Source organism: Martes martes (assembly GCF_963455335.1).
Source record: "Martes martes genome assembly, chromosome: 14".
Classification (NCBI taxonomy): domain Eukaryota; kingdom Metazoa; phylum Chordata; class Mammalia; order Carnivora; family Mustelidae; genus Martes; species Martes martes.
The window spans coordinates 57095059-57122222 of NC_137902.1; the positions used below are offsets into that span (position 1 = coordinate 57095059).

At 38.8% G+C, this 27164-nt stretch overlaps 1 protein-coding gene across 2 annotated transcripts in view; it reads left to right on the forward strand.

Annotated features, from left to right (window-relative positions):
* SLC25A16 (solute carrier family 25 member 16) overlaps positions 1 to 27164 on the forward strand; it is a 48563-nt gene that overhangs the window by 13112 nt on the left and 8287 nt on the right. For both annotated transcript variants that reach the window (XM_080823471.1, XM_080823472.1), the window contains exons 3-6: positions 2444 to 2577; positions 3681 to 3744; positions 24647 to 24768; positions 25068 to 25134. In XM_080823471.1, coding sequence (XP_080679597.1) covers positions 2444 to 2577; positions 3681 to 3744; positions 24647 to 24768; positions 25068 to 25134 — 387 coding nt within the window. The remainder of the gene's footprint in view (positions 1 to 2443; positions 2578 to 3680; positions 3745 to 24646; positions 24769 to 25067; positions 25135 to 27164) is intronic.

Genomic DNA, 27164 nt, shown 5'->3' on the forward strand with positions numbered 1-27164 from the left:
AGGACAAGCAGGGGAAGCTGCAGGTGGAGGGAGAAGCAGGCTCCCCACTGAGCCAGGTGTCCAATATGGGACTCCATCTCAGGACCTTGGGATCATGACTTATGTCAAAGACAGATGCTTAACCAACTGAGCCGCCCAGACATACCCCCCTTTTTTTAAAGATTGAGGGTGACTGGGGTGCCTGGGTGACTCAGTTGTTAAGCGTCTGCCTTTGACTAGGATCATGATTCCAGGGTCGGGATTGAGTCCAGCATCCGTCTCCTTGCTCGGTAGGAAGTCTGCTTCTCCGTCTCCCACTCCCCTTGTTTGTATTCTCCCTCTCGCTGTCTCTCTCTCTCTGTCAAATAAATGAATAAAATCTTTAAAGAAAAATTGAGGGTTGTTTTTTTTTTTAATGTATTTATTTGACAGAGAGAGAGAGAGAGATCCCAAGTAGGCAGAGGCGGGGGGTGGGGTGGGGAGAGCAGGCTCCCCGCTGAGCAGAGAGCCCAATGCGGGACTGGATCCCAGGACCCTGAGACCACCACCGAGCCGAAGGCAGAGGCCTAACCCGCTGTGCCCCCCAGGTGCCCCAAGGGTGATTTTTTTTTTTAAAGGTTGGGAGTTATACAGGTACTTGCTTTATTTATTTACTTACTTACTTATTTTAAGGGAACTGTAACATGGGACTCAAGACCTGGAGATCAAGAGTTGAATGCTCCATTGACTAACCCAGCCAGGTGCCCCAGTAGAATTCTTTTTAATAGGCTATTAGTCTATTTAGATATCTGCTTATTAAAAAATGCTTTTAGGAGGGGTGCCTGGGTGGCTCCATCATTAAGCATTTACCTTCCACCCATGTCCTGATCCCTGGGTCCTAGGATCTAGACCCATGTTGAGCTCCCTGCACTGCAGGAAGTCTGCTTCTCCCTGTTCCAGTTCCCCTGCTTGTGTTCCCTCTCTTGCTGGATCTCTCTCTGTCAAATAAATAAATAAAATCTTTTTTATTCTTTATTTTTTTAGTTTTTAAAAAAAGATTTTATTTATTTATTTGACGGACAGAGATCGCAAGTATGCAGAGAGGCAGGCAGAGAGAGAGGGGGAAGCAGGCTCCCCTCTGAGCAGAGAGCCTGATGTGGGGCTCTATCCCAGAACCCTGGGATCATGACCTGAGCCGAATGCAGAGGCTTAACCCACTGAGGCACCCAGGCACCCAACTAAATAAAATCTTAAAAAAAGAAAGCTTTTAAGATATCTTGTTTTTGGTGTTAATAAGTACCTACAATTTTAATTTCTGGGAAGAGATCAAAAGGTCACTTACATTCTAAAATTGTAAGTGAGGCTAGTGATTTACTTTTATATTTGATCAAATTTTTATATGAAAGATTTGGAAAAGAGCCCAAATTGAGTAATAATGGATGTAGTGATTTGTTGTTGTTTTTTTTTTAAGATTTATTTTATGTATTTGATAGACAGAGATCACAAGTAGGCAGAGAGGCAGACAGAGAGAGGGAGAAGCAGGCTCCCTGCTGAGCAGAGAGCCCGATGTGGGGCTCGATCCCAGGACCCTGAGATCATGACCTGAGCCTAAGGCAGAGGCTTAACCCACTGAGCCACTCAGGCGCCCTTGATTTGTTTATGAGAAGTCTGTGCTGCAAATAAGAGTAGTGATTGACATTAGTAGAATAAATAATATATTAATATGTAAGATTAGAACTCAGGCCTTTATTATCTTCCTTATTAAAGTGTTCTAATGGAAAATTTCCCCCCAATTTAAATAGTTTTAATAATTTTAAAAATTTGTTTCTTTGGGGTACCTGGGTGGCTCAGTTGGTTGGGCATCTACCTTCAGCTCAGGTCATGATCCCAGGGTCTAGGGATCGAGCCCTGTGTCATGCTCCCTGCTCAATGGGGAGACTGCTTCTCCCATTCTCTCTGACCCCCACTCATGCTTACTCTGTCTCTAGTGTGTTTTCTCTCTCAAATAAATAAATACAATCTTTTTAAAAAATAAAAATTGTTTCTTTTATTTAGCAATTCCCTTATGTAAACAAACTACACATGTATCTAGGTCAGTCTGGGAAATCTTCCTTTATTCTTTCAGAGTTAATCACCTGCAATGCAGTATCTGGTCCTTGAATATATTTCTGTTAATATTTTTTAGATTGCTGTAAGTTAACATAATTTGTGTTAATTGTAATATAATTTAATGTATGGCTGGGGTTTTTATGTTTTTGCTAAAATATGTTTTATGTTTTTACATGAGATATTTTTGTATAATTTGGACTTATGTATTTTAAGTAGGTTTAACTGCTAAACAGGTATTACTGTTCGTGTAATTCCTCACACAAAATTATATCATGAATGATGGCATAGTAATCTTTTCTATGATTGTCATGAAAATTTGAATTTAGTTTTCTCTGTTTTAATAGTATTTTTCTTCTAAACGTTTTTCTAAAAATAGGAGTATTTTCTGCATTGCGCGCTGTTCCCCAGAAGGAGGGATACCTTGGATTATATAAAGGGAATGGTGCAATGATGATTCGAATATTTCCCTATGGTGCAATCCAGTTTATGGCATTTGAGCATTATAAAACGGTACTTGAACTTTTATCTTGTTTTCTTTTTGTGTCCTTGAATATCATACTTAGTTGACCAGGCATTTACTTTGGCCTTTAATGTTACTTTGACTGAATGGGTAAAGTAATGCCTTTTTGAGGATAAAGACTTGTGGTAGTTTAAATTTTTAAATAGAACTTGGTTTTGGAGTTATCTATTCTGGAATTGTTAGTCTTTTTTTTTTTTTTTTAAGATTTTACTTATTTATTTCTCAGAGTGAGCACAGGCAGAGTGGCAGGCAGAGGCAGAGGGAGAAGCAGGCTCCCTGCTGAGCAAGGAGCCCGATGCGGGACTCGATCCTAGGACGCTGGGATCATGACCTGAGCCGAAGGCAGCCGCTTAGCCAACTGAGCCACCCAGGCGTCCCATTTTTGAGCAAATTGTTTATGTACACACTTATGAAGAAAAGCCAGAGTATATTCTAAGTTATTAATAAATGCATTAAATATTAATAGCTTTCTAATGTGCCTTTTGTTTCTCGATTGTGGGAAAGGAACATTGTGGCTTTGGATTTTCTTACTAAATAAAATAGTGAAATCCTATGGTGAAATCTGTTTTTGAGTAATGCTTATCAGTTAGCATTTCCCATCCTACTCATTGACTTTCACTTCTCTGTTGGACTGAAAGTTTATCTTCTCAAACATCTTAACACAGAAAATGGTGAAGTATGTGAAATTTCATAGAGTATCTTCAAAAGAAATGTAAGCAATAGAATGGGAACAACATTCTAAAGCTCATCAGTCAGAACTGATGTCATCAGTATATCAAGACTTCATTGCCTGTAGTAGCATTTTATTTGTACTACTGCCACTCACTCTTTAAGTATATGTGGTCATCAATGTGCAACATAGTGTATTTGGCAATTCTAAGTTAGGATTGTAAATGTGCAGAACTAGAGCAGAAGGCTATGGGGAAATACCTGACCTGCTCACCAGGTGCTGTAACTCTGCTTACCTTTATACACTTGCGCTTGTTTCACTTATGCGTAACACTAATTTTCTTCTTAGTGGATTTCATAATGAAACAGCAAAATGAGAAGTACTTAAAAATATTCCATTTAATTTGATGTTTTTGATTTCTAGTTAATTACTACAAAGCTGGGAGTTTCCGGTCACGTGCACAGATTAATGGCTGGATCCATGGCAGGTAAGAGGAGGGATGTATTTTCTTTCTTTTTGCTTTTCTCTCTTTCTTTTTATTTATTATTTTTTTAAAACAGTTTTTTTATTTGAGAGAGAGAGAGCACAAGCAGGGGTGGGGGAGAGTGAGAGGGAGAAGCAGAAGCAGACTTCCGGCTGAGCAGGGAGCGCATGCAGAACTTGATCCCAGGACCCTGGGATCATGACCTGAGTCAAAGGCAGTTGCTTAACCAACTGAGCCACCCAAGTGCCCGGGTGTATTTTATTTCTGACAAATTAATTTTCTACTAAAATGCTTAATTTGGTTTAGGTAATATTTGTGACATTGATTAAGCAGCACACATTTGTCATCTTCCTACACTCAATTATAAAAGAAAGAATTAATATCCGAACTAATAAAAAATTTTTTTACAGCACAAAAAGGTAAGGAGGGGCTGCTAGGTGGCTCGCTCAGTCGTTGAGCATCTGCCTTTAGCTGTAGTCATGATCCCGGGGTCATGGGATTGAGCTCCACATCGGGCTCCCTGCTCTGTGGGAAGCCTGCTTCCAACCCCCAACCCCCCCTCCACCTGCTTGTGTTCTCTCTGTCAAATGAATAAAATCTTAAAAAAAAAAAAAAAAAGGAAAAGGTAAGGAAATTTAAATGTACAACCATGTGAACAACATACATTCCCTTTGACAATTCTACTTCTGGAAATGTTTATTTTTTTTTCAAACATTGAAAAAATAGTGACTATAATAATAATAATACATGCTCCTATACAAAGAAAATAGTTCCACTTCCTAGAAGTAATCACTATTAGCAGTTTCTTATATATGCTTTTTTTCTTTAAAATTTATTTATTTGAGAGAGAGAAACAGTGAGAGAGGGAATACAGGCTGGGGGAGTGGGAGAGGGAGAAGCAGGCTTCTCACTGAGTAGGGAGCTAAATGTGGGACTTGATCCCAGGACCCTGGGATCATGACCTTAGCCAAGGGTAGATGCTTAATCAGCCGAGCAACCCAGGTGCCCAGAACCTTTTTTTTTTACAGTAATCTCAAGACTTTTCTATATCAATACATAGATCTTTCTTATTTTTTTTTAAAGACCTGATGTTATATTCTAATCTATGAATGTATCATGATTTATTTAATCCAATCTCCTATTGACTGGCATTTGGAATGTTTTCGTTTTTTTTTCACAAGTAATACTTGTGTTATTATTTTTTTTAAAGATTTTATTTATTTATTTGACAGACAAGAGATCACAAGTAGTCAGAGAGGCAGGCAGAGAGAGAGAGGAGGAAGCAGGCTCCCTGCTGAGTGGAGAGCAGGCTGTAGGGCTTGATCCCAGGACCCTGGGACCATGACCTGAGCGGAAAGCAGAGGCCTTAACCCACTGAGCCACCCAGGTGCCCCAACTTTATTTATTCTTAAAACTTTTTTTATATTGATTTTTTTTATGTTGATCTTTTTAATATTTATTTTTATATAAAGAATGAAGTAGGGATTGAATAAAATATTTCTCCAAATGACTAGTCACTGATGCCAACAGTGCTTACTCAATAACTTACCTTTTTTTCTGACTTTAAGTACCACCTCTATCATATACTAAGTTCAGTAATTTTATTTTTATTTACTCTTAAATTTAATTTTAATTTATTTAAATTTAATTAGCATATAGTGAATTATTAGTTTCAGAGGTAGACTTCAGTGATTTACCACTCCTCATTACATACCCAGTGCTCATTACATGATGTGCCCTCCATAATGCCTAACACCCAGTTACCCCATATCCCCTCTCAGTAATTTTATTTAAGAGAGAAAGTAAAGATGTATACAATGATATTTAGCAACAAAGTTGTTAATTGCAGTTTTGTTTATCATACCAGAAGGTCATTTAAATATGTAGCTATAAAGGACTGGTAAAAAAATTCCATGTATCAGAATATCTAAAACCCTTGAGATCTACATGTGTGGTGTGGTTGGGGAGAGTAGTAGAGACAGATGCTTTGAGCATGTAGGCCCCAAAAGGAATAGATATTGGATAGATATTGGGGACACTATGTCTATAGATAATCATCTACCTTCCTGGTTATTGGGATGACATTCTTGTTCTTGGATGACAGGTCTTAGAGATTTTCCAGATACAACTTCTGACTCTGAAACCAGTGACTCTTCAGCCTTACCTTTCTACCTATATAGTCCCCATTTATGGTTTTGCCTTATCAAATGTTTATTTAGCTTTTCTTTTCTTTTTTTTTTTAAGATTTTATTTATTTATTTGACAGAGATCACAAGTAGGCAGAGAGGCAGGCAGAGAGAGAGAGAGAGGGAAGCAGGCTCCCTGCTGAGCAGAGAGCGCAATGCGGGCCTCGATCCCAGGAACTGGGATCCTGACCTGAGCTGAAGGCAGAGGCTTAACCCACTGAGCCACCCAGGTGCCCCTTATTTAGCTTTTCTTTTTTTTTTTTTTTTTTTTAAATTTATTTGTCAGAGAGAGAGAGGAGCGAGAGTGAGCACAAGTAGACAGAGTGGCAGGCAGAGGCAGAGGGAGAAGCAGGCTCCCTGCCGAGCAAGGAGCCCGATGTGGGACTCGATCCCAGGACGCTGGGATCATGACCTGAGCCGAAGGCAGCTGCTTAACCAACTGAGCCACCCAGGCGTCCCTTATTTAGCTTTTCTTGACTCCTTGATGGCTGATCCAAGTTCAGTAAGTAGTAAAAATAACCAGGAATAATATTCAAAATATTTAGCAATACAACTAGAGGTCTTAATAAATAGGACTGGTTCTGAAAGCCTCCAGTTAACTTGTTAGTGATTGATGCATGAGTAGTATGTGGTGGTAGTGGTGGTAGGAGTTTTGGTAGGCATAGAGGGCTACCAGAGCCATGGTAGGGATGTTAGAGTTGAAACAACAGTTGTTGGCCAACTGTGTATAGAAATATTTCAGTATGTTATACTGGCATGATAGTGCTAGTGAGTAACATTAGCTAACAAGTATTGATTACTTGCTATGAATCATATATAGACCTGAGCACTTGACATGTAATCTTAAGGCACTTGACATGTAGTCCACAGAAAAATACTGTGTGGAAAATGCTATGATTGTCTTCATTTTATGGAAGAGAAATTTTTTTTTTTTAATTTATTTATTTGTTAGAGAGAGAGAGCGAGCGAGCACGGGCAGACAGAGTGGCAGGCAGAGGCAGAGGGAGAAGCAGGCTCCCCGCCGAGCAAGGAGCCCGATGTGGGACTCGATCCCAGGACGCTGGGATCATGACCTGAGCCGAAGGCAGCCGCTTAACCAACTGAGCCACCCAGGCGTCCCTGGAAGAGAAATTTTAATAAGATCCTATATTATAAAAATTTTTTAGAGAATTCTATTTATTTTTTTTAAAATTTTTTAAAAGATTTTATTTATTTACTTGACAGACAGAGATCACAAGCAGGCAGAGAGGCAGGCAGAGAGAGGGGGGGAAGCAGGCTCCCCGCCGAGCAGAGAGCCCGATGTGGGGCTCGATCCCAGGACCCTGAGATCATGACCTGGGCCGAAGGCAGAAGCTTAAACCACTGAGCCACCCAGGCGCCCCAGAATTCTATTTATTTGAGAGGGAGAGAGCACAAGCAAGGAGATGGGGGAAAGGGAGAGGGAGAGAGAGAAGCAGACTGTCCTCTGAATGGGGAGCCTGATGTGGAGCTCTGTACCAGGACCCTGAGATCAAGACCTGAGCTGAAGGCCAATGCTTAACCAACTGAGCCACTCTGGCGCCCCTAAATTATACGTATGATGTATAATATTATACATCACTTTGTAAATTTTCTGTCTTTTAAATTCAGCTTTACAAGTGACTGATCAAAAGTTTTTCTTTGAAGCTTGTGAGAAAGATTAAGTTGGATTATGAATATGAGTTAAATCCTGAAGACTTTGTGTTGCTGCCTTTTCACGGCATTTGATTATTGAATAGCATTATTCATTCAAAGGATATTTCTAGTTTCATTTTTCTGAAGTGAAAGACATGTTAACATCAAGTTTTCAGTACATATTAGAAAATAATAATAACCAAAAGGAACTTTGATTATGAATTTTAATTTTTAGAGAAAAAAGTTTTTAAAAAGTTTTTTAAAATGCTAGCAATTACACATAAGACTAGTGCTTCCATTATTTAATGATTATATTTTTATTACCATTTTTAAGTAATTACAGTTTATATTTTGTTTCTATGATTGTAAATAATTGGAATGAATGTTCTAGTTTCTTTATATCAGGTATCTTTGCTCCTGTACCTTTGGTGTCCTTTGAATGTAAGTTTGAAAATTTTTATATTTGCCAAGATAAAAAGTGGTGTGTTTTTCACAATCGTTTCAACTGAGCTTATTTTAAAGCTTTTTTGAACTTCAGCATTTCCCTCATCTTACAATTAAAATCCAGTACATGAGGAACCTTAGTCAACCAGAAAAAGGAAAAACTAGGGACTGAGAATCAAGGTTTGTATTTAAGAAGAGTCTCTTTCCTTCTGTACGTTTCAGTTGTTTGAAATCAGTCTTGCTCTGCCAGTTCTTATTGAACTAAGAGTGATGGGATAGAGAAAAAAGAGGGAAGAGTTAGAAACTAGAAGTGGTAAGCTGAGTTCTGTTCGCTGCCTTCTCTGGATTATTCCAGTTTGGTGTTTTGGCTCAAGGTTAGGAGGTCAAATGTACAGAACACTTCCAGGATCCTGGCTGGCCTCTATTAACGTTATATTGACCATGGGCAGATCATTTCAACTTTCCGTAATTCACATTCCATTTGTTAACGTGAAGCTTGTGTTTGTCCAACTCTCTCTTTCTAAATTGTTCTGAAGGTCAAAGAATTCCTTTGAAAATATTCTGAAAGATCTTAGGTCCTCCTGGGGTACCTGGGTGTCTCAGTCGCTTAATGGACTACCTTCAGCCCAGGTCATGATCTCCGGATCCTGGGATCAAACCCTGTGTCTGGCTTCCCCGCTCAGGAGGGAGCCTGCTTTTGCTGCTTTCTCTGCCACTCCCCTTGCTTGTGCTCTCTCACTCTCGCTCTCTCTCAAATAAATAAAATCTTAAAAAAAAAAAAAAAAGATCAGAGTTCCTCCTTAAATATTAGAGGATGTTATTAAATCTCCTTTTTTTTTTTTAAAGATTTTATTTATTTGAGAGAGAGAGATCACAAGTAGGCAGAGAGGCAGGCAGAGAGAGTGGGGGAAGCAGGCTCCCTGCTGAGCAGAGAGCCTGATGCAGGGCTTGATCCCAGGACCCTGAGACCATGACCTGAGCTTAAGGCAGAGGCTTAACCCACTGAGCCACTCAGATGCCCCTTTTATTAAATCTCCTATGCCAGTGACTTGTTACATGGTCTTGAGCCAGCCTCCTGAATTACTTGTTCCTCTTTCTGTCTCATTTGTAACACAGGGAAAATTTTAGTTTAAATAAAGGTGATATTCAAAATATTTAACAATCTGGATAGCATGTGTAGCAACCAATCAGGACAGAGGCTGGATGTCAGGAGTGAGAATGGATGTATGGGGCTGTTATTAGGTTTTTATTAGAACAGGTTGTTATTATTAGGACAGATTGCGCACTGTAGTTTTGAGAATCTCAAGGAGACTTGGAGGCACTTTTCCCAGACCTTAATATTTAAAAGGAAATGGTATTCCCCCTTGAGCCCTTGATCCTAAGTCCAGAAGCAAGAAGCTTCCTATGTTTTTGGAGAAATTACTCTTCTGAGCTGGTAGTACAACCCTTGATTTCAGAACTTACTTTCTTTAGTTCATGTATTTGAGGCCTAATCTGCGTATGGGATGGGCATGATGTTCAGACTCTGCTTTCTACCACTTTGGCTCTTTGACTTAACAACATGCAGTTACTGAAACATCTGATTTCCACAGGAGACTATTGTACTAAAGGTATCCACAGTCACACATGGTTACTCCTTTTGGATAATAATGACCACAGATGTGGTTCCTGAATGTCATAGTTGAATTATTTCTCCCTAGAAGTCTGTCTAAGATTCAGAGGTTGCACATAATGATATACAGGTTATTAGTTATTTACAACTAAACCTTAATCATCAGGCTTGAAGCAATGATGTATTCCAAAATACAGGATACAGTAGAATTCAGCTTTCTTGGACATCTACTCTAGACCAATTTCTTTAGCTTCATGACTTATCTTTTGTAAATATGATGCATGGAGCCCTTTCTTTGTCTAAAGTATTCATTTTGAATCCATGCATTTTTTTCATTGAACTTTGATCTCTTTGGATGTGTACATGAAGTCTGGATGCTGCTCCTACTGTGGTAGCCTCAGATGGGAAGGAAGGTAGTGAGCTAGGGAGGGAAGCCATCTTTGAAAACTGAAATCTCCTTCCGTATTCATTGAGAAGTTGGAGAGGAAGGAGATTAATTGATGAGGGTCTATATATGCTCCTTTGCTTCAATCCTTTATTATCCAATTTCTAATATCTATTCCCCTCTTTGAAACTGGGGCAGGGGTTCAAGAGCACCTGGTTCCACAGGTCCCAAACAGACCAGGTTTGGGCACTTGCCACTGATAAAATCCAAAGAACAGGGACCAGGTGGTGGTGAAACAGGAAAGAAATTTATTTCAGTGAAACCATCACCCAGAAGACAACGGACTAATGTCTCAAAGACCGCTGCAAAGTGGTGAAAATACTTCTAGGTTTATATAAGGAAAATGTGGAACAAAGGTCAGTAAGTACATGCAGGTGGGCAGTAAAGTTCAGGTCAGTAATTGTCTTGACATCAGTCATGCTGGGTCATACTGGTGTCAAGGCACTTGTCGTTGTTCTACTTTTCTACCCATCATGGGATGTTTGCTTGCAGTGTCTTTTGCCTGAGTTAAGAGATAAGCTGGAAAGGAGAACTTAAGCAATGAGAAAGTACAGACTGAGGTCAAAATGGAAGTAATTGAAGTCTTTTCAAATCCCCAACACCAAAACACCATTCCTTTTCTATGGAAGGAAAAAGGGATGACAGTCATTTCTTCTGTAGCTATTTCCTACTGATGGAGACAGTGTAGGCATTTTGGAATGACTCTGACAGTGTAGGAGAGCTTCATTTCTTAAGTCCCTCCTGAAATAGAGGGACTTAAGAGCATCTCTAAGCTTGTTCGAATGACGCAGGTTCCTGTTTGACAAATACAAAAAGTCAAATTTTAACAACTAAAAAGAAAAAGAACAAGAAATATAGCAATGCTTAGCAGGGTATATTTCCATTTGGGAGGAATCAAATTTAGCCAATTGTTAAAAGGATCTAGAGCTAGGGCACCTATAGCAGTGATGTTTTGTTTACATCTTTCCTGGCTTTAGTTACATTATTTTTTTTAAAGGTTTTATTTATTTATTTGTCAGAGACAGAGAGAGAGAGAGCCCAAGCAGGGGAGTGGCAGGCAGAGGGAGAAGCAGACTCCCTGCTAAGCAAGGAGCCTGATGCCGTACTTAATCCCAGGATCTTGGGATCATGACCTGAGCCTAAGGCAGGCGCTTAACCGACTGAGCCACCCAGGCATCCCAGACTTTAGTTAAATTTTTAAAGTAATTTGGAGTATAAACACTTTTTTTTTTAAAAATTTTTATATTTATTGACAGAGAGATCACAAGTAGGCAGAGAGGCAGGCAGAGAGGGAGAAGCAGCCCACCCGGTGAGTAGAGAGCCCGATGCAGGGCTCCATCACAGGACCCTGAGATCATGACGTGAGCTGAAGGCAGAGGCTTAACCCACTGAGCCACCCAGGCACCCCAAGGAATATAAACACTTTTAATGAAAGCACAGGTGCCTCCTTGGGCTGCAGTCAAGATATCAAGGGCCACTCAGGTTTTGAGGACCACTTTTTTAAACAATTTTTAAAAAAAATTTTATTAGAGAGAGAGCACACACATGCACGCAAGTGGTGGGGGAGGGGCAGAGGGAGAAGTATAAGCAGTCTTCTCACTGCGTAGGGAGCCTAGCATGGGGCTTGATCCCAGGACCCTGAGATCACGACCTGAGTTGAAGGCAGACACTTAACCGACTGAGCCGCCCAGGTGGTCCTTGGAGGACCATGTTTTGAATCCATGTGGTTTCATCATTTCGGAAGGTGACTCCAATTCCAGGTCTGTTTAAGAGTGGCTGCTGTATCCCCAGATAAATCTTCTCTTTATAATTCTTCATCAATAGAGATGACTCCTGGGACAAATATAGCTAAGGGATAAAATCACCAAGAACTTCTCTTTGCCTGATGTCTAGCTTTAACAATATCCTAATTAGGAAGAATTGCTGGCAAGTGGGAGATGACTCATCCCAGGGGATATGGGTATCCCTCAGTGCACTGTCCAATCCAGTTATAATGAAGGTAAGACCATCCACTGTTTCCATAAGTCCATAACTAACCCCATGTAGTGGGATATGCTCTGGCTTTTATTTTGTATTTATTTTTTTAAAAAGATTCATTTATATATTTTAGAGAGAGCATGAGTGGCAGAGGGAGAGGGAGAGAGAATCCCAAGCAGACTCCATGCGGAGCACAGAGCCTGACGTAAGGCTCGATCTCATGACTCTGAGATCATGACCTGAGCCGAAACCAGAGTTGGACGCTTAACCTATTGTGCCACCCAGGTGCTCCTGCTCTGGCTTTTAAGGATCAGTTTTGCCATCCCAGCCGTACAGAATCGGTTGAGGTGATAGTTGAATTACAAAGTTGTTGGGGAGTTCATCCCATTGTCCAGCTGTTCAAGTAATTCTATGTCCATGGAATCCTTTTTTTACTCCCACAGAGTAATAGGCACGAAGATTGTCTATACATGGGCTATTGCGGCAGTTTCTCTGACGTTTACCTCAAAATGTCTAGCTTAGGCAAACAACAGCATTCAAGAAAAGTTAATCAGAACTGGTTAACATGCTCAAAGGTGTGTTATTGAAACATCATTTTTCTCTTTAAAATCACCCTCATTTTCATCAAAGATAACCAAATGAAGACCAATTTGTTTGTAAAACAAGTCCATTTTTGACAAACTTGGCCTAATTATTTGTATAAGCACAGCAAGAACAGTGATTGTGACCATATTAGTCCTTTTAAATCTGCTTTGCTGGAACTTTGTATAAGGAATTTTATTTTATTCATATATATATGTGTGTGTGTGTGTGTGTGTGTGTGTGTGTGTGTGTGTGTGTGTGGTTTAAAACTTATTTATAAAGTTTTTTTATTTATAAACTTATGTATAAAACTTATTTATGTACTTATTTATGTAATCTCTACATCCAACTTGGAGCTCGAACTCACAACCCTGAGATGAAAAGTTGCATGCTATTCCAACTGAGCCAGCCAGGCACCCCTACAAGGAAGTTTAATTTTTTTTTTTAAGATTATCCATTTATTTGACAGACAGAGATCACAAGTAGGCAGAGAGGCAGGCAGAGAGAGAGGAGGAAGCAGGCTCCCTGCTGAGCAGAGAGCCCGATGCGGGGCTCAATCCCAGGACCCTGGGATCATGACCTGAGCCGAAAGCAGAGGCTTTAACCCACTGAGCCACCCAGGCGCCCGCTACAAGGAATTTTAGACTGAACTTTCAATAACCTTGCCAGGCCAGAAGTCAAACCAAATTCTTGCGATCAGATTTGCCTACAATACCTGTAAATTTAAGTGAATTCTTCTCAAGTCCCCCAAATAGCCCGAGGTTCCTGCATCTACCAGGGAGTGACCTTCTTTACTCACCGGGTAAGATTGCTGGGAACTTTGTTAGCAAGATCAGGTCAGCATTTCCATGGGGCTCCATTGGCTCCATAAAGTTAACCTTAGTTCTTTAAAGCTGTTTGGTCATATCTGAGTCTATGCATGTCTTTCTCTAAATATGACCTTCCAGTCAAAGTCTTGACAAAGTAATCGATGTTTCCAATGGTGTCCTGTTACAAGGAGAACAGATTCTTCATTGCCTTAAAAGAAAGAATACTCAATGTTGTGAATTTTGGAGGATTCAGGTAGGCAGTAAAGATAAATGTTTCAATTTGTTCACAAAGGAATATTTTATCATATTTCTGTAAGTCAGATATTTTGAGAGAAAAATTTTCCTTAAATCTGGAGAAGCAAACATTAGAAACAGCTATGTTTCAAAGAAGAGTTATAAATACTATAATCATCTTTCTCAATTCATTTAGTCCCTGTTACTAATTCTTGTTCTGATTGAATGCAGCTTTTCCATTAGTGCTGGAAATTCTTACCCAGTTTCGTTTTATGATTTCAAAGATGTCAGAAACCTGTATTTGCCACAAAGTCCTTTTCATGAATCTCCTTGAAGATGAAACATGTTTTCAAGAGCATCAGAACAATAACTATAAATAGCAAAAGACTAGGGGTGTCTGGGTAACTCAGTCGGTTCAGCGTCTGCCTTCAGCTCAGATCATGATCCCGGGGTCCTGGGATTGAGCCCCACATCGGGCTCCCTGCTCAAATGGAAGTCTGCTTCTCCCTCTCCCTGTCCCACCCCCTGCTTGTACTCTCTCTCTCTCCCTCAAATAAATAAATGAAATCTTTTATTTAAGACTAAAAGATGGACATGGTGAAATACTGGACGACAGTTCATTATAGTGCAGTTGACAAGGAAATGCAGTTACTTCGGTGACACAACATTTCCGTAACTAGAATGTCAAGTGATGACCTTATACCAGGACATGTTAAAACTTTAGAGATTTCATATAACTTCTGGAACACTTATAGCATTTACTCATACAATGTAACCTAAGAAGGTTATCACCATTTGTTTGACAGCGCTTCCCCTGTAACCCAACATGCCGAATAAACAACCCCAATTAGTCAAAACACCTTTAGTTAGAATTTGAATCTTGGGAAGTTTGTTAAAAACCTCAGAAGGTCGTTTATTTGGGTTTTTAAAAAGTATTTATTTATTTATTTGAGAGAGAGAGTGAGTGCGAGCATGAGTAGGAGGGGCAGAAAGAGTGGGAGAGAATCCTAAGCAGACTCTGCTGAGTGCAAAGCTCAATCAATGTGGGGCTCAGTGTCACAACCCTGACATCATGACCTGAGTGAAAACTAAAAGTCGGACGCTTACTGACTGTGTCACCCAGGCATCCCCCCCCCAACCTTTTTAAAATTTAAGTAATCTCTACATTCAATGTGTGGCTTGAACTCCCAATCCTGCCTCCAGTTGAACCAGCCAGACACCCCAAAACCTCAGAAGGTTTTAAAGTAGTTGCCTTAACAAGATTATAGGTTGTTATAAAACCAAAATTTTAATTATCTGTTTAAGGTGGCAATAAAAGATTCTATAGAAGCTTGTATAGTTATTAGCAAAACTTAGCTCCTTTAATATTGATGAAGTTTTAACTTTGTTAAGTAATCAAAGACCTGATCATGACAAAATATAGAAACTGGTTTTTCTGGGCAGATAAAGGAAAGGAAAACACTTTTTTTTTTAAAAAAGATTTTATTTATTTATTTGACAGACAGAGATTACAAGTAGGCAGAGAGGCAGGCAGAGAGAGAGAGAAGGAAGCAGGCTCTCTGAGGAACAGAGAGCCCGATGTGGGGCTCGATCGCAGGACCTTGGGATCATGACCTGAGCTGAAGGCAGAGGCTTCAACCCACTGAGCCACCCAGGCGCCCCTCTTTTTTTTACAATTTCTTATCAAGACCAGACCAATAATCTAAGAAAACCTTGTCTCTTTTTTTTTTTTTTTTTGAAGATTTTATTTATTTATTTGACAGAGAGACAGAGAGAGAACACAAGCAGGCAGAGCAGCAAGCAGAGGGAGAAGGAGAAGCAGGCTTTCTGCTGAGCAGGGAGCCTGATATGGGGCTCGATCCTAGGACCCTGGGATCATGACCTGAGCTGAAGGCATTTGCTTAACCTGCTGAGCCACCTAGGCACCCCAGAACTTTGTGTTTTTAACAGAGAAAAAAGCCAAATCTCAGTTTAACACCAATGTACTTTTATTTTTTTAATGAGTACACTTTATTTTTATTTTTATTTATTTACTTTTGTAAAGTAAGCTCTATTCCCAACATGGGGCTTGAGCTCACAACCCTGAGATCAAGAGTCACAGAATTTACTCTCTGAGCCAGGAAGACACCCCTACCAATATACTTTATTTTTTATTTTTTTTAAGATTTTTATTTATTTATTTGACAGGCAGAGATCATTAGTAGGCAGAGAGGCAGGCAGAGAGAGAGGCGGAAGCAGGCTCCCTGCTGAGCAGAGAGCCCAATGTGGGGCTCGATCCCAGGACCCTGGGATCATGACCTGAGCTGAAAGCAGAGGCTTTAACCCACTGAGCCACCCAGGCGCCCCCCAATATACTTTTAAAACTCATTTATTCATGGGGTGCCTGAAGCCAGTTTGAGATTCTCTTTCCTTCTCCCGTTGCCTCCTCCCCACCCCACCCTCCTATCCCCCCAACCAAAAAAACAAAGAAACTCATTCATTCCAATCTTAGTCAGTTCTGAACATGCTTAAAATTCTTTTCCAAAGATTCTACTTCACATACTTGCAGCTTCCTTTATACATTTAGATTTAGTTGTAAGCTTTCTTTCTCTAAATAAGAGAAATTTATTGTCTCTTGTAGGACAGTCTCATTGTAGGACAAAATTATGTTCTTTTCCCTCAACAAAAGTGTATTCTTATCCTTGTACCATTTTATTTATTCAGCCTACTTGTCCTTAACAATTACTTATGAAAATTTTGAGATAGACAAAATTGATCTTCATTTTAAGTCATCTTTTTACTGACAAATTGCAACAGAGAACGTGAATTTATTCGACATTTTAGTAAACCTTGATAGAATGAAAGTTTATATTTAATACTGGTAACTCTAAAGACACGTTTATTTTAATTAAATCAACTATCTTGAGTTAGCTTTGATACTGAGTATGTTGCACGTCCTCTAAAAAATCAGTTTTGTTCCCCGCTGTCAGTTTTACCTGGGGCTCCGGTGAGGAAATCTGAACTGGGTGGTTTAAGTCCAGGGGAACCTCTGGGCCTCTTCATGTTGATTTGGGAGGTGCTTCAGTTTGAACCTCATGAGGAAGTAGCCGAACAGCTTGAGGTGCCTTTTGCTCCTTGATAGTAAGGGTAGGAGGAGCAGGAGCCCATGGTGTTGGAGGTGCTGAGGATGGTACAGGAGCTGGCTAGCCAGTGGTAGTGCAGGAGCTGGAGGAGAGGGAGGCTGAGGCAGAGGTGCAGGGGAGCCACTGGCAAGGCCAGAGACAGATTGAAAGTTTGGATTAACATTCCTTTATCTCTGTCTCCTGTCTTTCCTTTTGCCAAGCCAGGCTTTTTTCCTCTGGCTGTGTTTCAGCCCTCTGCACCATTTATTCAAATAATGTCCTAATGGACTTTCTTCGGGAGCAGAAAGCGTATTCCCTATCTTCCTAGGCAAAAGTTGAGAAAGAACACAGAAGAAACAAAATGATAACTAAATGAAACCAAGAGTACCTCCGTTAGTATTCATTCTTCCCCAGAAATCAGGGGTTTCACTGACTGAATGAACCAAATGGCTTCTTAGTTTTTGGTTCTCCCCAGAAGTCAGAGCTTCACCAGCTGAACCAGGTGGCTTCCTAGACAAAGCTAAGAAAACCAAACCAAAACCCCCTATTTGGAGGCAACCAAATGGGAGGAAGGAGTTCAAGAGATCCATTCAGTGGCCATCTTTCCTCTGAGCTTAACATGTACATAGGCCAGATGGTGTTACTAGAATATCATTTTCTTCTTAATTGTAGGTTTATAATTAAAAGTAGACCAGTCAGCCAATATTCTCTCTAGGAGGCTTTGAAAGGGTATAGAAATATTACTTCTCATCTGGTACATACAGTCACATAGGTACAAATTCCAACAGAGATCCTGCCAAATATGTACCCTAGCTTCCTGTTTACTTCTCATTGTTCCTCTTTCCATCAGTACCGTCACAAATTTCAGTGGCCTCTGCCACAACTCCAAGCTATGCAAGCCTGAACAAATAGGTTATGAAAACCTGACAGATGGTTCGAAAGAACCCAATAGCAGGGAACTAAAGAAGTACAGGGTCCAATAGGCATTTATTGGGGGGAACTTACTAGGAGCCAAATTTCAAGTAGCCTGCTACTTCTAATTCATTTCTCTGTTTCACCAAATGCACTTAAGACAGTTGATGCCAGTTCTGGGCAACTGAGAAAGAAAGTCTTCGAAACAGGTTTCAGCAGCAAGTAGCCGCAGGTAGCTGACTCAGACCTATCACAGCCACTAGCTCAGGAAACACAGGGAGGTGAGGGGTGCTGCCACAGCTAACTGCTCTCTTCTGGGGAGTTCTGAGAGGGCTGGGTAAATCAGAAGTATAGCTCCTGACTGGCTCACCAGAACTGTAGCTGGGGCTCAGAGGTACAGGAGCACCTGGCTCCAGGGTTCCCAAACAGACCAGGTTTGGCCACGTGCTGTGGATAAAATCCAAAGGTAGAGGAGGGGATGGCAGTAGAACAAGAAAGGAATTTATTTCTGTGACGCCATTATCCGGAATACAGTGGACTAACATCTCAAAGACTGTCTTGAAGGGCTGAAAATACTTCTAGGTTGATATAAGGAAATTGTGGACAAAGGTCGGTGAATACATGCACGTGGGCAGTAAAGGGTAGGACGATCATTGTTGTGATGTCAATCCCACGGGGTCTCGTTGGCTCAGGGCCGTTACTGCTTGAGGGATGCTCACAGGATGCTCTGCCCACTTGGTCTTTTGCCTGAGTTAAGAGATAAGCTGGAAAGAACTTAAGCAATTAGAAAGTGCAGACTGAGGTCAAAATGGAGGTGGTTGAAGTCCTCTTTCATCTTCCCTCTACTGCCTCTGCATTATAGTGTTAGTTCCTTTGTTAAGAAGTTCTTTATGCTTCTTGCTGGAACAGAATAAAAAATTCATATTTAAAAAAATTCATATTTGTCATATTTTCAGAATATAATCTCTGAAGTTTTAATGACCAAGAATTATCTTTCTTTAGTATCATGGTTACAAATATAATTTGCAATCATATGATTTTTGTATTTTATACAGTGATTATGAGATAGTGTTGAGCTCTTCAAAGCTTTGTAAATCAGCAAAATCTAACTGCTGATTAAAGTATGTTTTTGGTTATCACAATTCCTGGATTCTATACTATGGAGACAATAAGAGGGTGAGAATCTAGGGAAAAAGCAGTCTCAGTCAGTCTGGATTCATCATTAAGTCCTCAGTTTCTTGACTAAGGGAGGGAAAGAGAAGTTTTGCACATATACAAAAATTGCGGGCACATCTCAACTTGATTGAGTCTTGTTGCTTCCTGGTAGGTGTAGATATACTGGTTCCTGTATTGGATTGTGGTTGTAAAATGGGGGAAGAAGAAAAATATCACCACCACTATCTGAGGTAGGTAGTTTCTGATTTCCCTTTATTGTACTTGGAGGACTTTTTTGGCCTCTCTGTAAAGCAGTGCTAGTTAGAATAGTAAGGAAGAGATATGTGAGTATAGAAAAAAGGCCAAAATGGGAGACATTGTGTTTATGGATTGAAAAACCCCAGTCACCATGTGGATGATTGATATATATGTCAGTCTGATTACCAGCAGTCAAGCTGACTTCCCACTTTGTTACAAATTCTTCTCCAGTAGTCCTCTCATTGTTTTTCTTTTCTTTTTCTTTTTATATTATTAAAAAAAATTTTTTTACTTTGAATTCTTGATGTGCAGGAAGTGATTGAGAATGGAAGAATTCAGGTAAAAAGAGCAGACAAATGATTTAGTTCACAAAAGAAAGGATCAAAAAAATGAATAACTTGAAAAAGACTGGGAGAATAATAACAGCTAACATTTAGATATAATATTTAGTATATGTTGGGAATTATATTAAGCATTTATTTACATATATTAACTCATATATTAACTCCCTTAAGCTTCATAAAAACCCTCATAGAGTCTGAAGTTGACACCCAGGTTAAGTAATTTGCTCAAGGTCACATAGCTAGTTAGCGGTAGAGTCTAATTTGAACTCAATCAGGCTCACTCTAGAGTCCATACTTATAAGTTCTTTTGATGATTTGATCAATTTTGATCATAAGTCAAAAATAAATAGTTTAAAAATAAAAAATAGATTAGTTGAAATGAGAAAAGTTCAAACCAAGAAAATAATGCTGGTGCTAGATTACTTGATAGGTAGACTATACCCCTGCGTAAGTCCCCAGCAAAGCAGGGAGTTTTGGTATTTTGAAAAAGCATTAATATAGTCGTTGTGAGGAAAATCAGAACTTAGTTGGATATCCTCAAATTTATTTCATACTGTAATATTATTTTTAGTTTGAACAATGTAAGACATCATAATCTTTTTCCATAGTTAGGATTTGTAGAAGTCTACATCTAGCCCTGTGGAGGGCTTCATAGTTTTATACTTAGAGTGAAGGGTAAAATATGTTTATCAGAAGAATATTTCTTACCTCCCCTTCATTCCAAAAATAAGTAAACATTTAAAGTCACTAATTAGTTTTCAAGATTTCAGAGTGCAAAATTATTAAGAATTCTCTGCTTACATTCCAGGGCTTAAAATTACATTGAAATCATTAAGTTATTTTCAGGAATATTGAAAAACAATAACAAAACTTGGTGATTTTTATATCCCTGTGACAAAATTCAACTGAGAAAATTTGAGGATCAGGTTGGCTTTTTCAACAACTCATCATTGGGCAGCATCCCATCTAGCAAGTAGAAATGAGGGCTGGAAGACTTTTATAACCAGAAGGGGGAAGAGATAAAGAAAGAGTGGGCACATTCCTGGAGAAGGTTGAAACTGCATTTAGGTTAAGTATTAAAAGAGTTGGTCTGGTGATATGAGCTTAGCGCAAGTGACTCCATTTTGGGCCTGTTGTTTCTTTATTCTTTTTTCTTTTTTTTTTTTTTTAAACTGTTGTTTCTTTTTTAAAAAATATTTTATTATTATTTTTAAAGATTTTATTTATTTGACACAGACAGAGAGAGCACATAAGCAGGGGGAACCACAGAGAGAGAGGGAGACACAGACTCCCTGCTGAGCAGGGAGCCTGATGCAGGGCTCAATCCCAGGACCCGGAGATCATGACCTGAGCTGAAGGCAAATGCTTAACTGGCTGAGCCACCCAGGCTCCCCAATTTTATTATCTATTTCAGAGATGGAGAGAGAAAAGGAAGCATGAGTGGGCAGAGGGAGAGAGGAAGAAACAGACTCCTTGCTGAGCAGAGAACCCCATGTGGGGCTCCATCCCAGGATGCTGGGATAATACCTGAGCTGAAGGCAGGCACTTAACCAACGGAGCCATCCAGGCACCCCCTGTTGTTGTTTTTTTTTAAAGGTTTTTTGTTTTTAATTTTATTTAATTATTTGACAGGAAGTACAAGCAGGGGGAGCAGCAGGGAAAGGGAGAATCACATTCCCACTGAGCAGAGAGCCCGACAGGGGGCTCCAACTGAGGGCCCTGGGATCAGGACCTGAGCTGAAGTCAGACATTTAACCGCTTAATAACTGCTTAACTGCTTAACCAACTGAGCCATCCAGGTGCCGCCCCCCCAACGCCCGTTGTTTTTTCTTAACAAATGTTAACAGGTTTTGTTTTTCTTTAGGAGATTCGATTGATTTTTTTAAATTTAAAAGAAATATATGAAAACATGGCTAAAATAGGGGCTCCCGGGTGGTTCAGTGGGTTAAGCCTGTGCCTTCGGCTCAGATCATGATCTCAGGGTCCTGGGATTGAGTCCCGCATCCGGCTCTCTGCTCAGCAGGGAGCCTGCTTCCCCCCTTCTCTCTGCCTGTCTCTCTGCCTACTTGTGATCTCTCTCTCTCTGTCAAATAAATGAAAATCTTCTAAAAAAATGGCTAAAATATTGGGAAACTAGATCACAAGTTTAGCATTCCATTAATCGTTGGCATTATTTTTTGCCATTCTCTGATGTACAATTAGGTTATGCCCATTCCTCACTCTGACTTACGGTCTTGCCAATTACTTTTCTGACTCATGGTTTTGCAACTTTTAAGCTAATGCCCTGTTTACCATTTCTGATTTCTGAATGCACTCATTTTCTACCAATTTATCATTTGCCACTTTGTGAATTCAGTTATTTCAAGTTAAGCCATCTGAAGGAAGTAAGAAGACAACTAGAATTTCTGAAATAAAAAATTAAGTTTAGAAATTACTAAGCAAATGTTGAATAATAAAACAAAATTACAGGAAAGCAACATATGTCATGGGATGAACCAGAAAACTTTGTTTTGAATCCTACTCTTTGATACAGAAAACTATGAATTAGGTAGAGTTACTTAACTGTTTTGAACCTCAATATTCTGAATTTGTAAAGCAGTAATAATAATATCCATCTTCGGGTGCCTGGGTGGCTCAGTGGGTTAAAGCCTCTGTCTTCAGCTCAGGTCATGATCCCAGGGTACTGGGATCGAGCCCCGAATCGGGCTCTCTGCTCAACAGGGAGCCTGCTTCCCCTCCCCTCTCTCTCTGCCTGCCTCTCTGCCTACTTGTGATCTCTGTCTGTCAAATAAATAAAATCTTTTTAAAAAAATAATATCCGTCTTCTACCTTGTAGTATTGTTGGTGGTGTTTGGCATGTGAGTATTAGAAGTGGTATTTGTAAGGCACCTGATATGGTGTGCTTGGCACATAGTCTTTATTGCTATGGGCAAACTAAAAATGTAAGGTTTAAAATGTCACAGCTATACCACAGATATGCTAATCATAAATCAGCCTTTTCTTCCACAGTCAAACCTGTTCTGACCATCATTAGGCTAATCTTGATCTAAAGTATTGCTCATATTTAAAATTAAATTACATTACTTCACATAAATTCAGGTGCCTGGGTGGTTCAATTGGTTGAGTATCTACCTTCCCCTAGGTTATGATCCCAGGGTCCTAGGATCCAGCCCTGCAGGGGGCTCCCTGCTTGGTGGAGAGCCTGCTTCTCCCTCTCCCTCTGCTGCTCCCTCTGCTGTTCACCCTGCTCATGCTGTCTCTCACTCTCTCTCTCTCAAATAATTTAATAAAATCTTTAAAAAAGTTTTTAAAAAATAATAATTAAAAAGCTCTGCATAGTAAACTATCAAAAAACTGAAAGACAACTTACTGAATGGGTGAAGACATTTGCAAATGATATATCCAATAAAACATTGGTATCCAAAATATATAAGGAACTGATACAACCCAACATAAAAAAACCCAAATAATCCAATTAAAAAATGGACAGAAGACATGAACAGACATTTTCCAAAGAAGATATGCAGATGGCCAATGGACACATAAGATCCTCAACATCACTCATCATCAGGGAAATGCAAATCAAAACTACAATGAGATATCACCTCACACTTTGACCAGAATGGCTAAAATAACTCAAGAAACAGGTATTGGCAAGGCTATGGAGATACAGGAACCCTCGTGCACTGTTGGTGGGAACACAAACTGGTTGAGGACAGTATAGAAGTTCCTCAAATAATTAGAAGTAGATCATAAATATGATCCAGTATTTCCACTACTGCATATTTACCCAAAGAATACAAAAATATTAATTCCAAAGGATGTATGCACCCTTATGATTATTGCAGCATTATTTACAAAAGCCAAATTATGGAAGCAGCCCAAGTATCCATCAATAGATGCATGGATAAAGAAGATGTGAGACATACATACACACACTGGAATACTATTTTAGGCATAAAAAAAGGATGAAATCTTGTCATTTGCAACAACATCGATAGAGCTAGAGAATATTCTAGCTCCTAAGAATGTATAGAGTTGTTGAAACTATTATTGTATACCTGAAACTAACACTATGCTAACTGTACTGGAATTAAAATAAAATTTTAAAAAAGTAATAATCTTAGCCCGGCTAGCTCAGTCGGTAGAGCATGAGACTCTTAAAAAAGTAATAATCTTAAAAACACATTATTTAATTAAAAAATAACCCAGCTGCATAGTTCATGCAATTTGAAAATTATATATTGATGAAAATCTAGAACTTAATACTAAATCTGCTTATTTTTATTCCTAAAACAAATTTTTCTAGACTATGAGCATTTATATTTTTATTACATTTCATCAACAACAAATTTACAAAAATACGGGTGCCTGGGTGGCTCAGTTGGTTAAGCGACTGCCTTCGGCTCCGGTCATGATCCCGGAGTCCTCGGATCGAGTTCCGCATCAGGCTCCCTGCTTCATGGGGAGTCTGCTTCGCCTTCTGACCTTCTCCCCTCATGCTCTCTCCCTATCTCTCTCTCAAATAAATAAATAAAATCTTAAAAAAAAATTTACAAAAATACTAAGAAGAAAATAATGTTCCTGCTTTGAAGTTTAAAAAAAATGCCTTTAAAATATTTTTATGAGAATTCCAAGGGGCGCCTGGGTGGCTCAGTGGGTTAAGTGTCTGCCTTTGGCTCAGGTCATCATCCCAGGTTCCTGGGATTGAGCCATGCTCCCTGCTCAGTGCAGAGTCTGCTTCTGCGTTTCCCTTTCCCCCTGCCGCTGTGCGTGCACTCACTCTCTCTCAAATAATAAAAATCTTACAAAAAAATAATTCCTTTGGTAAGTAAAACATCTCTTCATTTTAGGATCAGAGACAGTAAATAAAAAGTCAAATATCTTGCCTAGTGCTAGGAGATGGTTTTTTCTTTCTGGTACCTTACCTGGGAATAGACAAGAAATAGAATTTAAAAAAAATACTCATAGTACTATTTTTGTGTTAATAATAAAACTTCACAGTGAGAAGAATTTGAAAAGACTTTACAGACTGACCCTTTGCTTACAACGTTGTTTTTCAGCTGATGATATTCTATCAGTAATATTTTTTATTGCATTGGGTTTTCAACATTGCTGTAATTCGAGAGCACTCCTAATGATAGGAATATACATATATATGATTTTACATTTAAGTTTCTACTTTTTTTTCAGGTATGACAGCAGTTATCTGTACTTACCCTCTTGACATGGTGAGAGTACGCCTAGCATTCCAGGTGAAAGGGGAACACACTTACACAGGAATTATTCATGCATTCAAAACAATTTATGCAAAGGTATTTCATATTTACTTTTCTCACCTATATTGTGCCCCCCTCTTTTTTAGGTAAGCTCCATGTTCAACATGGGGCTTGAACTCTTGACCCCAAGATCAAGAGTCGCAAGTTCCACTGTTAATTTGATGTTATTTAAACTCTTTTGTTTATGGTTATTGATATTAATAATAATTATGACACATCTATGTTTCAGGGGGGGTTCCAAAATAATTTTTTTATTGGAATGTATGCTTTTGTTTTTTGATGTTTTCATACTAAGCACAATGTAATCTTACTTCTAATTTTTCTTCATTCAAAAGGAAGGAGGTTTCCTTGGATTTTACAGAGGCCTGATGCCCACTATATTAGGAATGGCTCCATATGCAGGTATTTTCAAATTTGGCAGAATCTTGATCCTTTCTTCTTTTCTAAGAATGATTTTTAAATTTTAGCATTTTGTATTCAAGTCCTTATTCACTCTGGGTTTATTTTTTTCTTCTTTAAGGATAATCATTTGATCAATGACCATTTATTAAATAGCCCCTCCTTTCCCCAGTGATCTGCAGTGGTACTTCTAAACATAATAGGTACAGTTTTATGAATCTTTATATTTGGTAGGACAAGTCCCTTTACCTTTTTTTTTTTTTAATTTATTTATTTGACAGAGAGAGAGAGATCACAAGCAGGCAGAGAGAGAGGGAAGCGGGCCCCCCGCCCAGCAGAGAGCCCGATGCGGGGCTCGATCCCAGGACCCTGAGACCATGATCTGAGCCGAAGGCAGAGGTTTAACCCACTGAGCCACCCAGGCGCCCCTTTTCTCTCTCTTTCTTTTCTTTTTTTTTTTTTTTAAGATTTTATTTATTTATTTGACAGAGAGAGAGAGAGATCACAAGCAGGCAGAGAGGGAGGCAGAGAGAGAGAGGGAAACCTTTTTTTTTTTTTTTTTTAAGGAAAGTAAGAACTATAGATATTCTGTTATTCTATGCACTTTTTAGAATCAGTTTTTGATATGGCGTAAAAACCCTTGTTGGGATTTTGAATGAAATTTTATACAGATCTTGCACATTTTTGTTAGATATATTTATAGATATCATATAAGCTGTGTTGTGTCTTTTAGAAAATTGCATTTCAGTTTGTTGTTTGATTTAATTTTATCTGATCTTATAGCTAGCCGTTATCCTACTTATTGATATTATAGCCAGCCACTACGTTACTTATAGATGCTTTCGGGTTTCTGTGTGGGAAATTCATATCCTGTACAAATAATACCATTTTTCTTATTTCCTTATTTATTTATGTTTATCTTAGCTTACTGTAACAGCTAAGGACCTACAATACAGCAGTGAACAGAAGTGAAGTTACTGGGCATTTTAGCTCCTTAATGATTTTAAAGGGATTGTTTATAATACTGCTTTACTTAGCATAATGTTCATATATGGCATAAAGGAAGTTTTGGTAAGAATTTATGTGAATTGATGTTGAATTTTATCAAACACCCTTTCCTACATTTATGGATGTGGTCATATAGTTTTTTCCTTTAATCTGTTAATATGATGAATGGTCTTCAAAGGTGTTCTAAGATCAACCCAAATTGGTTATGACAAAATGACCTTTTTATGTCCTGTTGAATTAAGTTTGCTAATTGTTCTTAGAAGTTTTACATCTGTATTCCTAAATGAGATTAGCTTTTAATTTTCTTTTTGTAATATCCTTCTGTGGTTTGGGTATCAAAGTTATATAGGTCTTACAAATGAGTTGAGAATTTCCTCATTTTCCATCTTCAGGAATAATCTCTAATAAAATGATTAGAATTATCTGTTTTTTGAAAGTTTTCATTGTGGATGATTTTTAAATACTGGTCTAATTTCTTAAATGGTTGTAGGACCATTCAGATTTTCTATCTTTTGTGGACCATTTTCGGTAATTCATACCTTTCTTTACCATTTTGAACTTGACCCTTTTGTTTTAGTTTCCTTTTTTTTTTTTTGACAAAAAATTTCCTTTATTTCGTATTTTTTTACATCTGTTCTATTGTCCTTTTTTCATTTTTATTTGTTTAATCATTTATTAGATTTTTGCAAAGAATCAGTTTTGGCTTTTGTTTTCTTCTCTAGTCTACCTTTATTTTCCATTTCATTGATTCTTACTCATTTCTTAATTATCTCCTTCTTCCTCAGATTTATTCTTCAGCTGGATGCTTACCTCATTCATTTTCAACCTTTGGGGGTTTTTTTCCTAATAAAGGCTTTCCCCCGCTAAATCCTACTTCAGCTGTATCCCTTGAGTTTATTTTATTCATTGTTTTTACTTAAAATGTGGAAATTTTCAAACATGTTTGAAAGTAGATAATAGTATACTGAGCCACCATGCACCTAGCACCTACCTTCAGCAATGATCAACTCATTACTAATCTTTTT